The sequence below is a fragment of the Ascaphus truei genome, chromosome 2 (genome assembly GCF_040206685.1).
Source record: "Ascaphus truei isolate aAscTru1 chromosome 2, aAscTru1.hap1, whole genome shotgun sequence".
Lineage (NCBI taxonomy): Eukaryota > Metazoa > Chordata > Amphibia > Anura > Ascaphidae > Ascaphus > Ascaphus truei.
In genome coordinates this window covers 261,989,528-262,006,818 of record NC_134484.1, presented here as the reverse complement: position 1 = coordinate 262,006,818, position 17,291 = coordinate 261,989,528, and the positions used below count along the sequence as shown (strand labels likewise).

General features: G+C 41.8%; 1 protein-coding gene across 7 annotated transcripts in view; it reads left to right on the top strand.

Moving 5' to 3' along the window:
* Positions 1 to 17,291, top strand: part of SEMA5A (semaphorin 5A) — a 795,598-nt gene that overhangs the window by 345,168 nt on the left and 433,139 nt on the right. For 6 of the 7 annotated variants that reach the window (XM_075586198.1, XM_075586192.1, XM_075586193.1 and 3 more), the window contains one exon: positions 136 to 235. In XM_075586198.1, coding sequence (XP_075442313.1) covers positions 136 to 235 — 100 coding nt within the window. Of the gene's footprint in view, positions 1 to 135; positions 236 to 10,338; positions 11,008 to 17,291 lie in introns of those variants that run through there. The other variant, XM_075586199.1, reaches the window with a different exon arrangement.

The window sequence follows — 17,291 nt, the reverse complement described above, 5'->3', positions numbered from 1 at the left end:
AAAAGTTAATATTTTTGATCTTTAATTATGCTCTTTTTTTCACGTTTATGAAATATTATAATACAATATATTTGCAATGCTTCAAGACATTTTTTATATTAAAGCATTCTTTTAATTTATTTTTTGTTATTATAGAAATTGCCCCCTGGTTACATGTGTTCAGAATGGAAAATGCTGTTGACTACTCTCAGTTATCATTTGACCCAGGACACAGAGAACTTGTTGTTGGAGCAAGGTGAGAAATGAATTATATTAAATGTAATAAAACAAATTATTGGACACGTTATACATATATATGATCCTCATTACTCTTTTGATATGTAACTTAAATAAAATTACAATTTTTGAATAGAGAAGATACAAACACTCTGCTAGTTTGACTGGCATGAACAAACAAATACACACATTAAATTAACTTTTCCATTTGTATTAAATGGAAATTTGTGTAAGATAATATGTGATTGAAAACTCAGTTTATCACATAATTTTATTAAAACGGTTTATGTAACATTTTATTTAAATCCTCAAATCAATACTATCATGGATTCTTGCAGGTTTCCAGATATTCAACCTAGTTGGTGGGTGCTTGTCAAAACCAATCTTTAAACTGATGCACCTACAGTAGGAAGATTTTTGGAAGAAAACATTTGTCTGTTTTATTTTATTGTTGCAAATTAAGCAAGTTTATTTTTAATATGACGAAGAGTGGCGAGGGCTTTATTTCTGTAAGCTCTTACTCAACTATACTGTACGTGACGAAAAGGGAATACTCTGTTCAAATCAAAGATTTTACAAATTTTATCTCATTTTCACAATGTTTACAAGATAACCTTAAAAATTATTATTTCTGATTTACGTACAAAATGTCCCAGTAACACAGATTTAACCCGCTTAACATGACACAGTCATTAGGTAATTGTGGTCCTCATGGATACACTGTCCCTATAAATCACTCTTTTATTTTTAGCAGTTGTAGCCAAAGTTAAAACTATAGTCTATTTGATTTTATTATTGTCAGAGTACAACAGAAATACATTTTGTCCATTTGTATGCCAGATTGTTGCATTTTATTGCAATCTATTCCGCCTGTACATGGCCATTACTGAAAATGAATTTGCAAAGCATGGTAGCAGTTGTAAAAAGGATTAGTGTATTACATTATTTTCCAATGAGAAAACATTTGTTGACTAGCTCTGTAGAAAAATTCTTAGTACAGTAGATTGCCTCTCGATTCTGCCTGCATACCAAATGGTCTAGTGAAATTCATCTCGTCTTCGTTTGATAAAGTAGTTCTTGGTGCCTCAGTAAAAATAAAAGCAAGATTGTGTTATGTAAGTTCATTGACTACGAACTTGAAATGTAATTTTTCTTTTCTTGGAAGTTTACTCAAGTGGAAAAAGATATGGTGCTATATATTAGTTGTGTCCACAGTAATTAGGAACCAGACTTTCAAATGCAAATGAAGAAACAGCAGATGTTTGGGTTGAGTGCTCAATTTGGATTTCCAAGCTAGGTTTTATGGCTCTGTTTAACTCGTCCTTTTAAATGGAGTAGAATCAATAGAAAGTATTTTGGAAGCAATTCAAAGGAAATAGCTGGTAGAAAAAACGACTTGATTCTCACTTCAGAAATACAGCTATCAAATAGCACTTTTTGGAAGCCATTGTAGTAATGAAACAGTTTGCAAAATTTGCACAGTCATATAATGTATGCTTTGCCAACTATCCCCAAACCTTCAAGGAAGTTGATGAAAGTAAACCAGTCTCCTGGTCGCTTACAATGCTCCTGAGAATAGCCATTCACAAGAATCAACATTAGTGATCACTAATGGCTATCACACTTTAGTACCTCCATGGACAGAAAAAATAATTAGTCACAGCAAAATAGAAAATAGCGAGCAGTGAAAATAGGCAATAATATAATATCCAGCGTTATAGCGTGCATATTTTACTTAACTACATAAGTGCCTAAGGCATCTTCTGGCTTCTAACATATTTTGAGACTGTCACCCAGCAATGTATAAATCTATGGTGAAAAATTTATGATGTCTTCCGCCATACTGCAAGATAATCAATTACCAAAACTTGCCACCGTAGGTAATAACTAAAACGGAATGCCACAGCAAGGGCTACATATTGTATTGCAGGAAGTCTAATTGTAAAAAATAGTGAAGCAATGTATTAAACCCATAAACTCCAGGGATTAATAGGAGATGAAATAAAACGCACAATTCAGTTTTTAAGGAGAGAGGAAATTGTAAATTAAATATACTCCTAAGAAGTTAGAAGAAAATAAAAATGTGGGCATCATTTTATTATTTAATACATTTAGAAATAGCAAGTCTTGTACCTACAGTAGCAACACATTATAAGTCATCAAGCAATGAATGGGTCAAATAGAATCTACGAACACCATTCATTTAATTAAAAATACATTTAATGTGGATTTGAAGTGCCAAAGTGGATGTAAGTTTCTTTGTTCCACTCAATTTTCATAATGGTAAAAGCTTATTACAGTCAATACGTACAAAAGTAATAATTATTGTATTCATGCCCAGATTAGCCTTTTATATTACTTTGAAATGTATTTGACGACCAAACTTTACGAAGGTGCTCAGAAAATAATTTTTGGTATGTTCATATATGTACAGTAGGAAAGCTGGCAAGGATATTGCAAGTGGCAAATAACGTGACATTACCTGAAATAGTAACAGACAAAATAGTTATTTTTCCTGGGGTTAAGGCATATCCACAAAGCTAATTATATGCAAAGCAGGGCCGGAATCCAGTGTGTTGTGTTGCAAATTGCACGATAAAGCGTTGGAACTTGCACCAGCAGAAATGCATTATCGTACGATAACAGGAGCAATTATATTGGCTACATCTATACATTACCTTAGATAAATACCCTAAATTATGCATAGCAACAGGCCAATAAATACGTAAGCTTTAAACTTTTACTTGAAAATGTTTCAAGGTAGTTTTATAGTTGATAGAATTTTGATGGAAATGTTGAATTTGTAAAGTTAGCAAACTAGGATTCATTTAAATTAAACATGTTCTGGATTTTTGCCTTCAACAGTACTGCTAGATAACATTCGATAATTTCTACACCAGGTCTTTCACCAAACAACAATACAGCATTATATTCATTTACAGATGTAGATAATGTTATTGCACTCTTTGTAGCGGGGTAAGGCATTAAGGCCAGATACACCAAGCTCTGTTAAATCAGAACAAAAAACATGACATTACCTAAAACAGGAACAGATGTTATTTTTCATGAGGATAATGCATGTCTACAAATTTAATTATATACAAAACCAATGACCAGTATACAACTCATTAGGCTTAACATAATGTTATTGTAGCACAACATTGCATTATCTCACAACACCCCCCCCCCCCTACTTTTTGACACTGATGATTTCCATGTACCAATTGTGTATCAAAATGCAGTTTCCAATGCTTAGTACACAGGCCCCATAGGGGCTGATTGTATATGTGCCATAGTGGCTGAGTGTAAGGAATCAGGGAGCGCGTCCTCCGCGGCACACTCCCTCCTTACCTGCTGCCTCGCGCAACCCCGCTGTCCATACAGCGCACGCGCACTTACGGAAGAACTTTGTGGACGTCGCGGAGTCTGGCTCCGCCCCCTAGTTACGGCGCACATCAGCGTCCCGCGGCGCACACATGTGACGCGTGTGCACCGCTCCCCAGCTGCGTGTCAACACTCTTATCATGCCTATCTGTCTCCTGCACCGCTCCACCTATCCCTGCCTCCGCTGAGGCCACACATCTGCTCCTCCCCTCTCTCTAATTGGTCTTGTCTCCCTATATATGCTTAGCTGTGCCACTTGCACTTCAGCTGAGCATAGTTCCTGGTAGTGTTGTTCTCCCACTTCATGGTTCCTATGCTTGCCTTGTTCCGTGTTCCATTACCTTGCTTTCCAGATTGATCTCCTGTGTACCGACCCAGCTTGATCCTTGGACTCCGCACTTCTGGCTTACCGAACCCGGCATACCTCTGACCTTCCGCATCTCTCCTAACCTGACCTTGGCATACAGACCTCTACTATCCAACTGGCTCTAACCCCTGACCACGGCTATCGATTCTAACTATTCTACTGGCTCCTATCTCTGACCTCGGCAAGCATCAAGACTAACCTATACTCTCCAATTCTGACCCGGCTTCCTGACTATCCACTCTCCTGACGTGCCCCCATGGTTGTGGGTGGCGTTTCTACCCATTCCCACCTAAATACCGGGGTCCCACCTTGTTTGTGGTGAGCACAGCGTTACACTGAGCAGGCCATTTTCAGCCAAAATTCCACATTGAATTCCAAGGGGAATTTCGCCCAACAACGGCCTGATCAACCGCTTTAGCACATAAAGAATCTGCCCCTTAGTCTTAAGTAAGATACAAGTGTCTACTGATTACCCATATTGCTCTATAATGCAGCATATTTTAAGTCATACAGTAATTTAACGCTTTTGTTCCAGTGCCACGGATCTTTGGGCTCGGGGTCATGTGATTGCTAGAATAGTGGATTCAATCCATCTGGAAAAATGGAACAAGAAGTACACATCTTTTCAAAAAAAGCTCAGGATACAATATCCCCTTGATACGACCATCAAATTTGGGAAAATCATAAGGCCATCAGGGTGGCTCTCAAAATGACATTGGCCCACTATCATGGGTCTTCCAAATAGTTAAGACATCTTTAAGCTTTAACATACGGTACGTCAAACTTTTGCTGTGCTGTTATTATATTCATATTTTAAAACAGCGGTGCGCAAACTGAGGGGTGGGAGAATTTGCAGGGGGGGTGCCGGCTGTTACAGAGGCCCCACGCCCTTCCCCCAGGCATTTCATTTACTGCCAGGGGAGGCATGAGGCCTCTGTAACCTCACTTACCTACTGGCAGCCGGGTCTTCGGCAACACGTCGCCATGGCAACGCGGCATCAAATGACGCCACAGGGTCATGTGATGTCACGCGTCGCCATGGCAATGCATGTCAAATGACGCAGTGGGGTCACGTGACGTGACCCGCAACGTCATTTGAAGCCGTGCCTTAGGGGGAGGGGGGCACGAACGCTGCGGCTCCCAGGAAGGGGGCCGCAGCTGAAAAAGTTCCCGCAGCGCTGTTTTAAAATATATCCGAGCAGAGGCATACCCATATAGTAATTGCAGTAACATACTTTTTTTTACTATGGAACCTCAATATGATTATTTTAACATTTAGTTCCCACTCCATTTCTTTCTAATTTTCAGTATAATCTACTTGCAAAAACTACAAGGCCTGCAAAGTCTTTCTGAACTAAACTACAGTTGATTACCTTTAGAGAAACCACAAATGGACTGAAATGTCAAGGGTTTTCCTATTGATCTATATTAGAATGTATTGTCGTGTTCAGTCAATTACCACTAATGGCTCATTGGGGTTATATGGGTGATAAGGGGAAATGATTATACTCATACAGAAAACAATGTCATGTGAATGCTAAGTGTTTTTTTTTAATGGGTGCATTAAGCAGTGAATGACAACTGGTAATAGGTTGGATTTATTTACATGTGCCAGATTTGCTGAATATTATTTTTCTTGATCAAGTGCTTTCGATTAGAATCCACTGAATGTCAGACATATGTCAACAGTTTCCTTAAACATTTTAATAAGATGCATGTTTTCATTGAACTGTAGTGTTTTAATAACTAACAATATAAGAATTTTACAAAGGCTATGCATATCTGCCTCATGTACTTATGCTTCATACTGTACACACAAGTAATTTTTTTAAACAAACTGTAACAGGGGACTTATCCCTGTTCAGGTAATGTGCCTCTAATCCAGCAGTGTGGTGTTAACTGCTGGTAGTCAATTAACAAAACACCACCTGCCTGATTAGATGGCTTAAAAGCCTGTCTTTTGAAACAGGAAGTGAGAACTCCTTAGCTGTGACTGAGAGCTGAACTTGGGAGAGAGAGCAGAGATTGTCTTTGACTCTCACAACAGTCTTGAGCCCTGCCAGAAGAAACAGCAGAGCTGCTTACAAGACACAGGGAAAACTTCTAAACCTGTATGCTGACCAACCCTAGAGACAAGGGAGCTGAAGCAGGAACAGTGAAGATTTTCCCTCCAAACCACAAGGAACAGATAAGACTTTCATTCTTAAAAGACTTCTTATATCTGCTTATTGCATACTATGTGTTTGGGGCTGCGAGAACTGCTTGACTAAGGGAGATGTGAATTATTGCATAGTGTTTCACTAGAAATACTCCCAAGTGAATAGAAGCTTTGTTCCCCCCCCCCTGTGTTTGGATGAATTTCCTGATGAAAAGGAAAAGGCACAATAAAGCCTTATTATAATTTCACATTATAAACGACTCCAAGTGTGTGCCTCTGTGAACGTCCGTCTACATTTGGTGTCAGAAGTGGGATAAGAGGTGTCTTTGTAGTTAAAAAGGACCGGAGTTTTTATGTGAAATTTTTTGTTATGCTTTTTGCCTACAAACAGTCTAAAAAACTTGAAAAAAAAACCTCTCATGCAGCAGAGGCAGAGTTAAAGCGGTACACACCACTGAAACTTACACTGCACTGAGACTTTTAAAAACCATGGATGGACTATTTTCCCCAATCCCAAGAGACTGCTGAAGCAGGTAAACCTTTAATTGCCTATCACAAAGTGTAATACGGTCATTGAAATAGGGGTTTTGCCTTCCAGCCATAGTCAGGGTTCAAGAAGTGAGTCAGCCCTTGAAAAGGGATAGGTGTTTGTTGTTTTCAAAAGATTCGCTGAAGCAGTGAATACAGATGGTGACCCACGAGTGGTACTGATTTTGCAGATAAAGGTTGCCACACCGCATTGGACTACCAGTTGTGAATGGAGTATATGCAGAAAAGTGTGAAAATTGATAAAAAGACTGTGCTGAAGCAGGGGAATTTTTAGCAAACAAATGCTGAGTGTAAAATTGCCCTATAAAGGAAAAAGGGTTTTCAAAGCCAATTGCTGAGTGTTGAGTCACCCTGCCGGGAATGAAAGAAATAGTCCACTACAAAGAATGTTTTTTTCTGCAAGTAAAAAAAGTATGCCTATTATCTTGGGAGCAAAACAGACACCCAAAGAGTGAAGTGTGAATGCCATAATACCCAAAGATGAGACTGAAAATTACTGAACTCAGGCAGAAAACCAAATTCTGTTGCTGAAGCGGAGGGATTGCACCCAGCAAGCAAATGGTGTATAGCAAATAGACTTTTTTTTTTACCTAGCCGCTGCACTACTTGTATACCTAATAAAAGAAAATGCATGCACAGTACTGCTGATATTGAAAAAAAAAAATTATCCAAGAAAGAAAAGTCTACAGAGATGCCTGTGAGAGCTACGACCTCTACAAGCAAAATATGCCCACCTGTAGTACTACCACAATTGAGGGTTCTAGCAAATACAGTGGCAACAGCTGCAATAGCGCCTCCTGAGGTCAGGAAGAAAATTACACCTGATAGCCTAAAAATGGAGGGCAAGATGCAGCGTTCCTGTAATGAACCCTACCCCACGGAAGAGTGGCCCTTCCAGTCCAATAAAGAGGAAGACATCTCTTACGGGGAACCCGAACCGAGTCACACCCACAAAACACCCCAAGAATGGTGGGGGTGCCTGAACTCGGCACGAACCGAAAAGACCGCTCCCTTTGATAACGAATATGATCAGCAGGAGACAGAGCGGGAGCAGTGGATCACTGAATATTTCTGTCAGCTAAAGCAGCTGCAAGAAAAGCCTGGCGTATATAATGAAGCTGATAAAACTTCAAATGAAGATGGAGACCCCAGTATCCCTGAAGGGACGGTGTCATCCAAATCAAAAAGGAAGAAAAAGAAAAGCAGTTCTTCACTTACCGTGGAAGGAACAGACACGTCCGCAGATCCTGTGGAGGAAAAGGGGGACCGAGTTGCCCTGCAGCCTAGAGAAAATGGAGAATTCGTCTCACGGTTAACTGAATATCCAGAGGTCCCAAGGCAGAAGTCGTGTACCCCAAAGAAGTGTCTGTCCGGTGCCAACAGTGAGGAACCCTCAACTAGTCATCCCAGGGAAGCGGAGCCGTAAACCAGTGAGTGACGATCCCTTGACCAGCCCTGAAGACGCCCTGAAAATTGCCAGGCATGACTGTGATCTGCTTTGTGAAGAATTAGGAAGAGAGAGAAAAAATAATGCTGAGCTACAGAAGACTGTGCTCGCAATTTATTCTGCGGCCAAGACCGAATTGGAGGATCTCAAGACTGAGCTAGATACTGCAAAGGCTACTATCTCCGCCATGGATGAAAAGCAGAGCGAATCTGTTAAAATGGTGGCTACGCTAAAGCGGAAGTATGAGGAGGCACTGAAGCAGATGACAGTCTTCCAGCAAGAGGTTCACACTCTTCGTATAGAGCTTGATGCCTCACATCATGAGACCAATAGCTGCCGCACAGACCTGGAAGTTTCCAGAAAGGAACTACACAGTCTCACTGAGGAGCTGGACATTGCTATAGAAACTATTGGTAATCTTGGTACAGTTCTCAAAGTCTCTCAGAAGGAGCTTCAGACCCTTAACCTAGAGAAGGAAGTCTCACGCCAGGAGATTGTCATTCTCAAGGCAGATGTGCGTAAATGGATGGAGGACTGCAAAGAAGCCCTGAAGAATACAAAGACTGAAAAAGAGAAAATTCAAGATTAAAAACAGAAAACTTAAAACTGAAAGAAGAAAATTTTCAGTTAACAGAAGAAGTCAAGTTAAAGTTTGAAGCAGAGCACCGACTGCAGAACCAACTGCAAGGTCTGCGTACACACCTCCAGTATGCTGAGGAGAAGCAGCAAACGCTGCAGGAAGAAAAGCTGCAGGCTGCTAAAGAAATTCAAGTGCTGCAGGAACGTCTGATGACCCAGTATGTCCCCGCAAAGCAGCATGAGAAACTGAAGGCTACCCTGAGCATCACCAAAGCAACGCTAAAAGCCAAGTTTAGAACCCAGGTGACACGGCACAAAAGGGAGCACAAGAAGGTCCAGAAACTGAAACAAGTAACTGTGGCCCAAGCAAAGAAGTTCATAGTGCGCCAAAAGGCAACAAAAATTACAGAGCTCCAGAATATGAAGGAGACTCTGATACAGACTCAGAGAAAGCACCAGTATCCCACAGTAACTAATGCCCGTGAGGACAAGGGTACAGTGAGAGTTGGGGACTCCATACAACTTCAAAACAAAATTACGAAGTTTGAGCCAACTAAGAAAGCACTAGCCAAACCTACAGCTGCCCAACAGGCAACAAACAGAGGTAGGAGTGCAGAATCAAAACCAGAAGAGTCCTTTGCTGAGGAAGCTGAAAAAATAGGACGTTCTCTGGAAAAGGAGGTGGAGGTGCAACTCGGTCCCAAAGAAGCTGAACTGGCGACTTCGTGGTGTGGAGAAACTGCAGAAAGACCGGTTAAAGAGCAGAAAACTCTAAGGGCTAGTCCTAACGGCCCTACAACTGTTGCCATACACTTTGTCAACAAAAAGAGGAGTGCCCGACGCAACAGAAATCTCATGACCGCGCACGAGATAAAAAGACTTTACGTGGAAAAAGTCCTCCTCGAGCGACTGATAATAAACTGGAGAAAGGGCTGCAATCCCAGCGGGACAGAGGGTTCTCTTCCTCCATCCACTCTCATTCAAGTCACAGAAAGATCTCGAATGAGAGTGGAAGGATGGGCTTTGGCCGTGGTAAGCCCGAGCTTCCCACAAACAGGGGAGGTATGTAACAGGGGACTTATCCCTGTTCAGGTAATGTGCCTCTAATCCAGCAGTGTGGTGGTTAACTGCTGGTAGTCAATTAACAAAACACCACCTGCCTGATTAGATGGCTTAAAAGCCTGTCTTTTGAAACAGGAAGTGAGAACTCCTTAGCTGTGACTGAGAGCTGAACTTGGGAGAGAGCAGAGATTGTCTTTGACTCTCACAACAGTCTTGAGCCCTGCCAGAAGAAACAGCAGAGCTGCTTACAAGACACAGGGAAACTTCTAAACCTGTATGCTGACCAACCCTGGAGACAAGGGAGCTGAAGCAGGAACAGTGAAGATTTTCTCTCCAAACCACAAGGAACAGATAAGACTTTCATTCTTAAAAGACTGCTTATATCTGCTTATTGCATGCTATGTGTTTGGGGCTGCGAGAACTGCTTGACTAAGGGACATGTGAATTATTGCATAGTGTTTCACTAGAAATACTCCCAAGTGAATAGAAGCTTTGTTCCCCCCCCCCTGTGTTTGGATGAATTTCCTGATGAAAAGGAAAAGGCACAATAAAGCCTTATTATAATTTCACATTATAAACGACTCCAAGTGTGTACCTTTGTGAACGTCCGTCTACACAAATGTTAAATAAAACAAAACAAAGTTGCTTGGAAACCTTGAAACATGTTTTGGTTTGTGCTTGTTAACATTATACCTGTATGTAAACAATAAAAGACAAAAATACCCAATGCTCCATGCAGTGTGACAGAAAACACATAGTAAAATACTTAAATGACTGTATTCTCATAAGTAAGGGTAATTTAGTTAAACACTTTGGCCAAAGCGTTATAAGCCTGCAGCCATATCATGGAATGACCACTATGCAGGTACTTACTTTATGTAGTATATGTAACCTTAAATAAACTTTACTTTACATGCATAATTATTAGAGATGTTCACATTTTTCTCTGATGTTTACAAATAAGGCATGCTGATGAGAATCACAAACGCTACATTTAAGTGAAAACTACTGTACAAATTTGGCAACTTTGAAGACATTTCCATTTTTTATAAGTATAGTAAAATAGACTTCAAGATACAGGCATTGTAAATGGCTTACAAACTCAGTTTGCATTTTATTTCTACCAGTTGTGTTTTTGCAGGAAAAAGGTCACCAAAACTCCAAGTAAAGAAAAAATGCTTTAGGTTACGTGCATGACTTTCGATAATGACTGCTACTATTTTTCCAGTGAACAAAAAATGCTGCGTAAGTGCCACCTTTTCTTAAGAAAAACACTGATATTAAAGTTGACAACTTGGTCCAATCTCTTGTTTTAGTTTTTTCATCTTCTTTGTTTTTGAAAAAAAGAAACGGAATCTTACATTCCATTAATTCTAACGCGACAAGGAAACTCCAAGAACTGAACGTGATAAACTTACGTCATTCACTTGGCATCCTTTTGCCACTAATATACATTGGAGTATACTGTTGTTGTTCTTCAAAATTTCGCTGTAATCAGAACGTAGCTGAATATACTGTATGCTACTATGGTTTTAATAGAGTTTGAAGTGTAGATCTAGTGACCATTATTGTACCTGTTAATGCATTAAATGATCATGGATTCCAAATTTTTTCTCAAAAAGCTGCTCCAAAAAAATTCATTTTAGATATCCAACCAAAACATGTTAGTGGGTACAATAACGCTGCTATGACTCTATATGCACTAATTGCAATAGAATGGCAGGTTTTTGGTTTATTATTTGACCCCATAAACAAAGATAAAAATAAAAAGTTTTGGCAGGACTGCTCTCTGTAGACAACAGTAGGAGAAATGTATACCTTAGTGAAAGACATGTAAAAAAAAATATAGAGAACAATATAATTGGGGCTCAGAAAAAAAGGCTCCCTCAAGTCCTCTGTACATTGTTAAAAAAAAAAATGCTTTTCCAGCACTCGACACCAGACTCCAAGTCAGTACAGACATACCCCGCATTAACGTACGCAATGGGACTGGAGCATGTATGTTAAGCGAAAATGTATTTAAAGTGAAGCACTACCTTTTTCCCCACCTATCGATGCATGTGCTGTACTGCAATCATCATATACGTGCATAACTGATGTAATAAACGCATTTGTAACAGGCTCTATAGTCTCCCTGCTTGCGCACAGCTTCGGCACAGGTAGGGAGCCGGTATTGCTCTTCAGGACGTGCTGACAGGCGCATGCGTGAGCTACCGTTTGCGTATTGAGCGATATGTCCTTACTCGCAAGTGTACTTAAAGTGAGTGTCCTTAAACCGGGGTATGCTTGTAGTCAATTGCAAGAAAAATAAATATTTATTCAGGTTATGAGACAGCAAAAATACAACTTCTACAAATTAGTTGGAAAATCCAATATTCTAGTACATATTACATAGGCACTGTCACATGTCATTGACTCCATTCAGCCCGGCCGATTCCCCACAATTTTTCTAATCAGCCATACATGGGCCCTGAACTCCTAATCAACATGTGTACTACTATATCTGAGTTGAGTGATACCATTTCTCCTAAAACCACTATGACATAAAAAGGGTTAACCTCCCGCCTTAAACCCCCTTGGCAGCCTAACCTCCCTCCCTTTGCAACTTACCCCCATAGCCCACTCCCCCTACCCATGCCCAACAAACCTCCCCCCACCCCCTACTCTACAGTACTGGCCATTAGCCAACATAAACACAATCTACACTTACACCATAAAGAATCAAATACAAAAAAAAAAAGATACTCTTACACATAAAATACTTACATTATATACTGATGTAGCAAGACTTATTGTCTTCAGTACCGTGACAAGGCTAGATATTCCACCCATGGAACACTATGCACCCCGGTCTAGCTGCAGGGAGGCAACAAATCACATTACACAGTTTTGAGGGATTTACTGATGTAGCCACATGGTTGGTCATGCTGCCCTCACGAAATCCGCTATGGGCACATTTTTAATCTTGTGTGCTCACAGAGTCCCAGTAAGGAGACTAGTGGCTGATCAGGATAAATACAACGGGCATCTCTGCTTCTGAATGGGACTCCCGTTGTGTGAATCTTACCGGGCTGCATCACACTGTAAGAGATGTGCAGTGAGAGCAGACAGAATCAGTCACTCTCCCTCTAACAGGCGATTATGCGGCTTTTATTTTTATAACAAAGTATTGAAGCAGGGGTTCTCTGTAGCTGAACTGCATTAATTTCATCCTCGGGGACCCCATGCTCCCGAGTTACTGGCCCCTGTATGTTGTGCCTATAACTACACCATGTATAAATGTCCCGGTCACATGGTGCGGGAGATTTAAACAATGCCGGGGGATAGTGGAACCCCATAATTGTAACTTGGGAAGCATGGGGTCCCGAAGCTGAAATTAATGTGGTAAAGCTCAGGAGACCTCCTGCTTCAATACTTTGTTATTAAAATAAAAGCTGCGCAATCACCAGTTAGAGGCGGAGAGGGACTGATTCTGTCTACTCTCAATGCGCGTCTCTTATAGTATGATGTAGCCGGTAGAATTCACACTAATTTTATTAAATTAGCTTAAACGTTAATTAAAAATGAACTTAATTAAAATAGCTTCATTGCCTTAGCGGATAGCCACTAAGGCAATGAAGGGGTTAAGCCAGTGTTAGTTCTTCTTCCTGGTAAGGGGAGCGCTGATGATTCACGTAATGTAATATGTGAAAGAAAATAACAGAATATGGTGTAGCCAGTAAAATAATTAACCCTATCTAATACTAGTAATAGGTCTCACTCACAAATGGAGCTGAAAGGAATAGTGAATCAGAGATACTTCTCTCTCTGATAGGAGCCCTTTAAGCTGTCTTCACATACAAATCTCTGGACATGACTGGATAAGCCTTTAGTGATCCCTGGAAAAGCCGTCTGTGGTGGATGTTTCTCAGATGTACACTCAACCGAGAAATAAAACAAAGAAAGCCCACAATAGTGCAACACTGCTAAAATTAATAGTATATTAAATGGATGTAGAAAAATTCACACTCACACTTGAGCAAATAGTACAATCATGGGAGAGAATAATGCAGGGAGATGTCACTAGCTACCCGGTTCGTGCGTCTTCACATCCGCGTGTGTCACTGTGACGATAGCTTCCACAGGCTTATTAATATTACACAAAAATAATTGGGTTTGAACTGAACGAGGCTTAAGATATAATACATTGTATTTATTCCTTAGAATAAAGGTGAACACAACAGATAATACAGTAACAAACAAGAAGTACACTTACTTAGGGGTTGGGGAATGAGAAGTTAGATGTAGCATTTCTCTCAGCAATCAGGAAATCATTCAGGTGATATCAGGTAACCATATCAGCAAACGAAGACAAAGGATATATGGGTGGACAGCAGTTTATAAACCTTTTGTCCCTCTATCTGTACCATTAAGCACCAGTGATTGGTTTTCAATTACCTCCAGCCAATCTTTAACATGGGAACACATTTCAACACATGCCCCCCAGCTAGCTGGCACAGGCGCAGTAGAACTCTGGGGTCTCATTTCTGTAGCCCCACATATGCAAATGGAATGCCAGCCATTCTACCCATTTGGCTTTATGGCAGGAAAACCTTTGTTGGAAGGTGTTAACTGGAACACTTAAGAACTGCTCTGGTTTGGGCCTCGGATAAACAGTGAGGGTGACAAAACTCTTTGAACAATACTTAAGTCCTAGACATTCGGTCGCCTCTCCGGCCATCTGCTACATTATGGCCAAAGAAATTTCCTCTGGAATTTATCCATACCTTAGAATACAGTATTAAGCATAAAACATAGACGTATTAAAATATCCGGTTCCGTTTGGTCTAGCAGGTCCAAACTTCCCAGTTCGCATTGCCAGAACTGGAACACCATATGGTTCAAAAATTGACTTGCTACTATCTAAGGAACCGGAGTTACACAAAAGTACATTATATCATTTTAATACAAAAATCTCCATTGAAAAAGAAATCTCAGCTTTTCACTAAATCCCCATTGAAAACAACGGGCAGCTCCGCCATAGACTTTCAATGGTAAATTGCCTCCATTGAAGTCAATGGGGTTTTTCTGCCATTGAAGTCTATGGGAAAAGTCCCGAACTTCAACGGGGTCCATACTCCGTCGGGTTGGTCCAAGCGGGTCAAGGATGGTTCTGCAGCGATGCCGGAGCAGTGGCTACAGATACCCCAAACCCTGATCCGCTGGACCCTCCGGAACCGGAGATATGGATTCCTAAAATTCAGTATTTAACACTTAGTCATTTTTCTGAGCCGTTTCTGCCGCCGCCGGCAAAGCCTATGGCGCGACCCGCTCTATCTGGTTCGACCCTTATCGGGGGTCCAGGATTCGGGGACCCGGTGGTGGTCGAGTGGGGGGAAGCCTCGGAACTAGGGGCAAAAAGAATTTTATTTCTAGGTGCCCTAGAACTGTTTATTCCCACATCAATTAACTTTGAACTTGACTCAAGTGATTGTAACTCTTTTTTAGACATTGTATCCGCTTTGCGGTTTGCGGTCTGGACGGCAGCCAACTTCTTCCTGGAAAGGTTACCTCGAGGCATCTCCATTGAAGCCAATGGGCCCATTGACTTTCAATGGGAAACCACCGCTCTCCCTCTCGGACGCCACCTGCTGGTCTTTACAGGAAACAGGACTAAAACAGCACAATCTGCCATTGGAATGCATTGAGTCCTAATGGCGGCCAATGGGGACCTGCAAAATGGTGCCTGAAAAGGCGGGAAAACTACACAAAGAGCTATAATCATTAAATAACTATTAACCCTTGTGCTCCCGGATGGATTCTAGTGTGTGTGTGATGCAGACACTGATTAACACAGACATTACAATGGAACAGGGGAACAGGGAAAAATACATTTATAGGTCATAACAAGGGTTAAATCACATTTCTGGAACTCAGTCCAGTTAGCCCTTTGTCTCCCTGGTGCGGTCAGGGGTGGCCAAATGGGGTGCAACCCCTTTAATACCGGGCCACCCCCTTTCTCCCTCTACACCTCCCCTTCTTAATGCGTGTCCTCTGGCCCACTGGCCCTGACGGGGAGTGGGGCACTGCTGGCACCATTAATGAATTCAGTCTCAGAGGGATAGTCCTGGCGTGAAAGTCCATCAGCATTGCTGTTTTCACTGCCCTTTTTGTGCTGAATGGTAAATTCAAATTCTTGCAAAGCCAAGCTCCATCTCAGCAGTTTGGCATTTTCCCCTGATGCCCTCTGTAGCCAACTCAGGGGATTGTGGTCTGTGATGACCGTGAAAGCCCTCCCATAGACATAGGGCTGGAGCTTTTTGAGTGCCCACACAATGGCCAAGCACTCCTTTTCAATTTATTTATTTATTTATAAAATATTTTACCAGGAAGTAATACATTGAGAGTTACCTCTCGTTTTCAAGTATGTCAATGGTGGCATATGCCACCTCCCTGGGGAGCAGTTTGCGACTGAGATACACCACAGGGTGCTCTTTGCCGTCGTCCCCCACCTGGCTCAACACAGCCCCCACACCTATGTCTGAGGCATCAGTCTGAATAAGAAAATGCTTGGTATAATCTGGAGCAGCCAGGATGGGGGCCTCAGCAAGCGCAGCTTTCAGTGCCTGGAAAGAAGTTTCACAGGCAGGAGACCAGGTAATCAGCACAGGCAGTTGCTTCTTAGTCAGATCAGTCAGGGGTTTGGCCACGGCGCTGTACTGTGGGACAAATTTCCTGTAGTACCCTGCGGTGCCCAAAAATGCCATGACCTGTTTCTTGGTTTTTGGAACAGGCCACTGAACTATGGCTTCTACCTTGGCTGGCTCTGGTTTGAGATGCCCTCCACCCACCCTGTGCCCTAAGTACAGGACTTCTGCCATCCCTACCATACACTTAGTGGGTTTTAAGGTAAGCCCAGCCTCCCTGATCCTATCCAGCACCGCAGCTACATGTCCTATGTGGGATTCCCAGGAATTACTAAAGACAGCAATGTCATCTAAGTAAGCCCTGGCATAGCTCTGCATCCCTTCCAGTAACCTATTGACCAGGCGTTGGAAGGTAGCCGGGGCATTCTTCATCCCAAATGGCATCACTAAGAACTCATAGAGGCCACTTGGAATGATGAATGCTGACTTCTCCCTAGCCTCCAGGGTCAGTGGGATTTGCCAATAGCCTTTGCTCAAATCCATGGTGGTCAGATACTTTGCCCCCGCGAGTTCATTTAGTAACTAATCCATGCGGGGCATGGGGTAAGCATCTGACACCGTCCCAGCGTTGAGCAACCGGTAGTCCACACAAAACCTGGTGGTTTTGTCCTTCTTAGGCACTAGGACTACTGGACTTGCCCAAGGGCACTGGGACAGAGTAATTACCCCTAGGGTCAGCATCTCCTCAATCTCTCTCTCCATACTTGTTTTGACCTCTGCTGACACTCTATAAGCGTGCTTATGCAGAGGCTGCAGGCCCCCTGTGTGTACTGGGTGTTTGGTGAGATGTGTGGTCCCTGGCATGTCAGTGAAGAGGGCGCTATACTGAGCTAGCATGTCCCT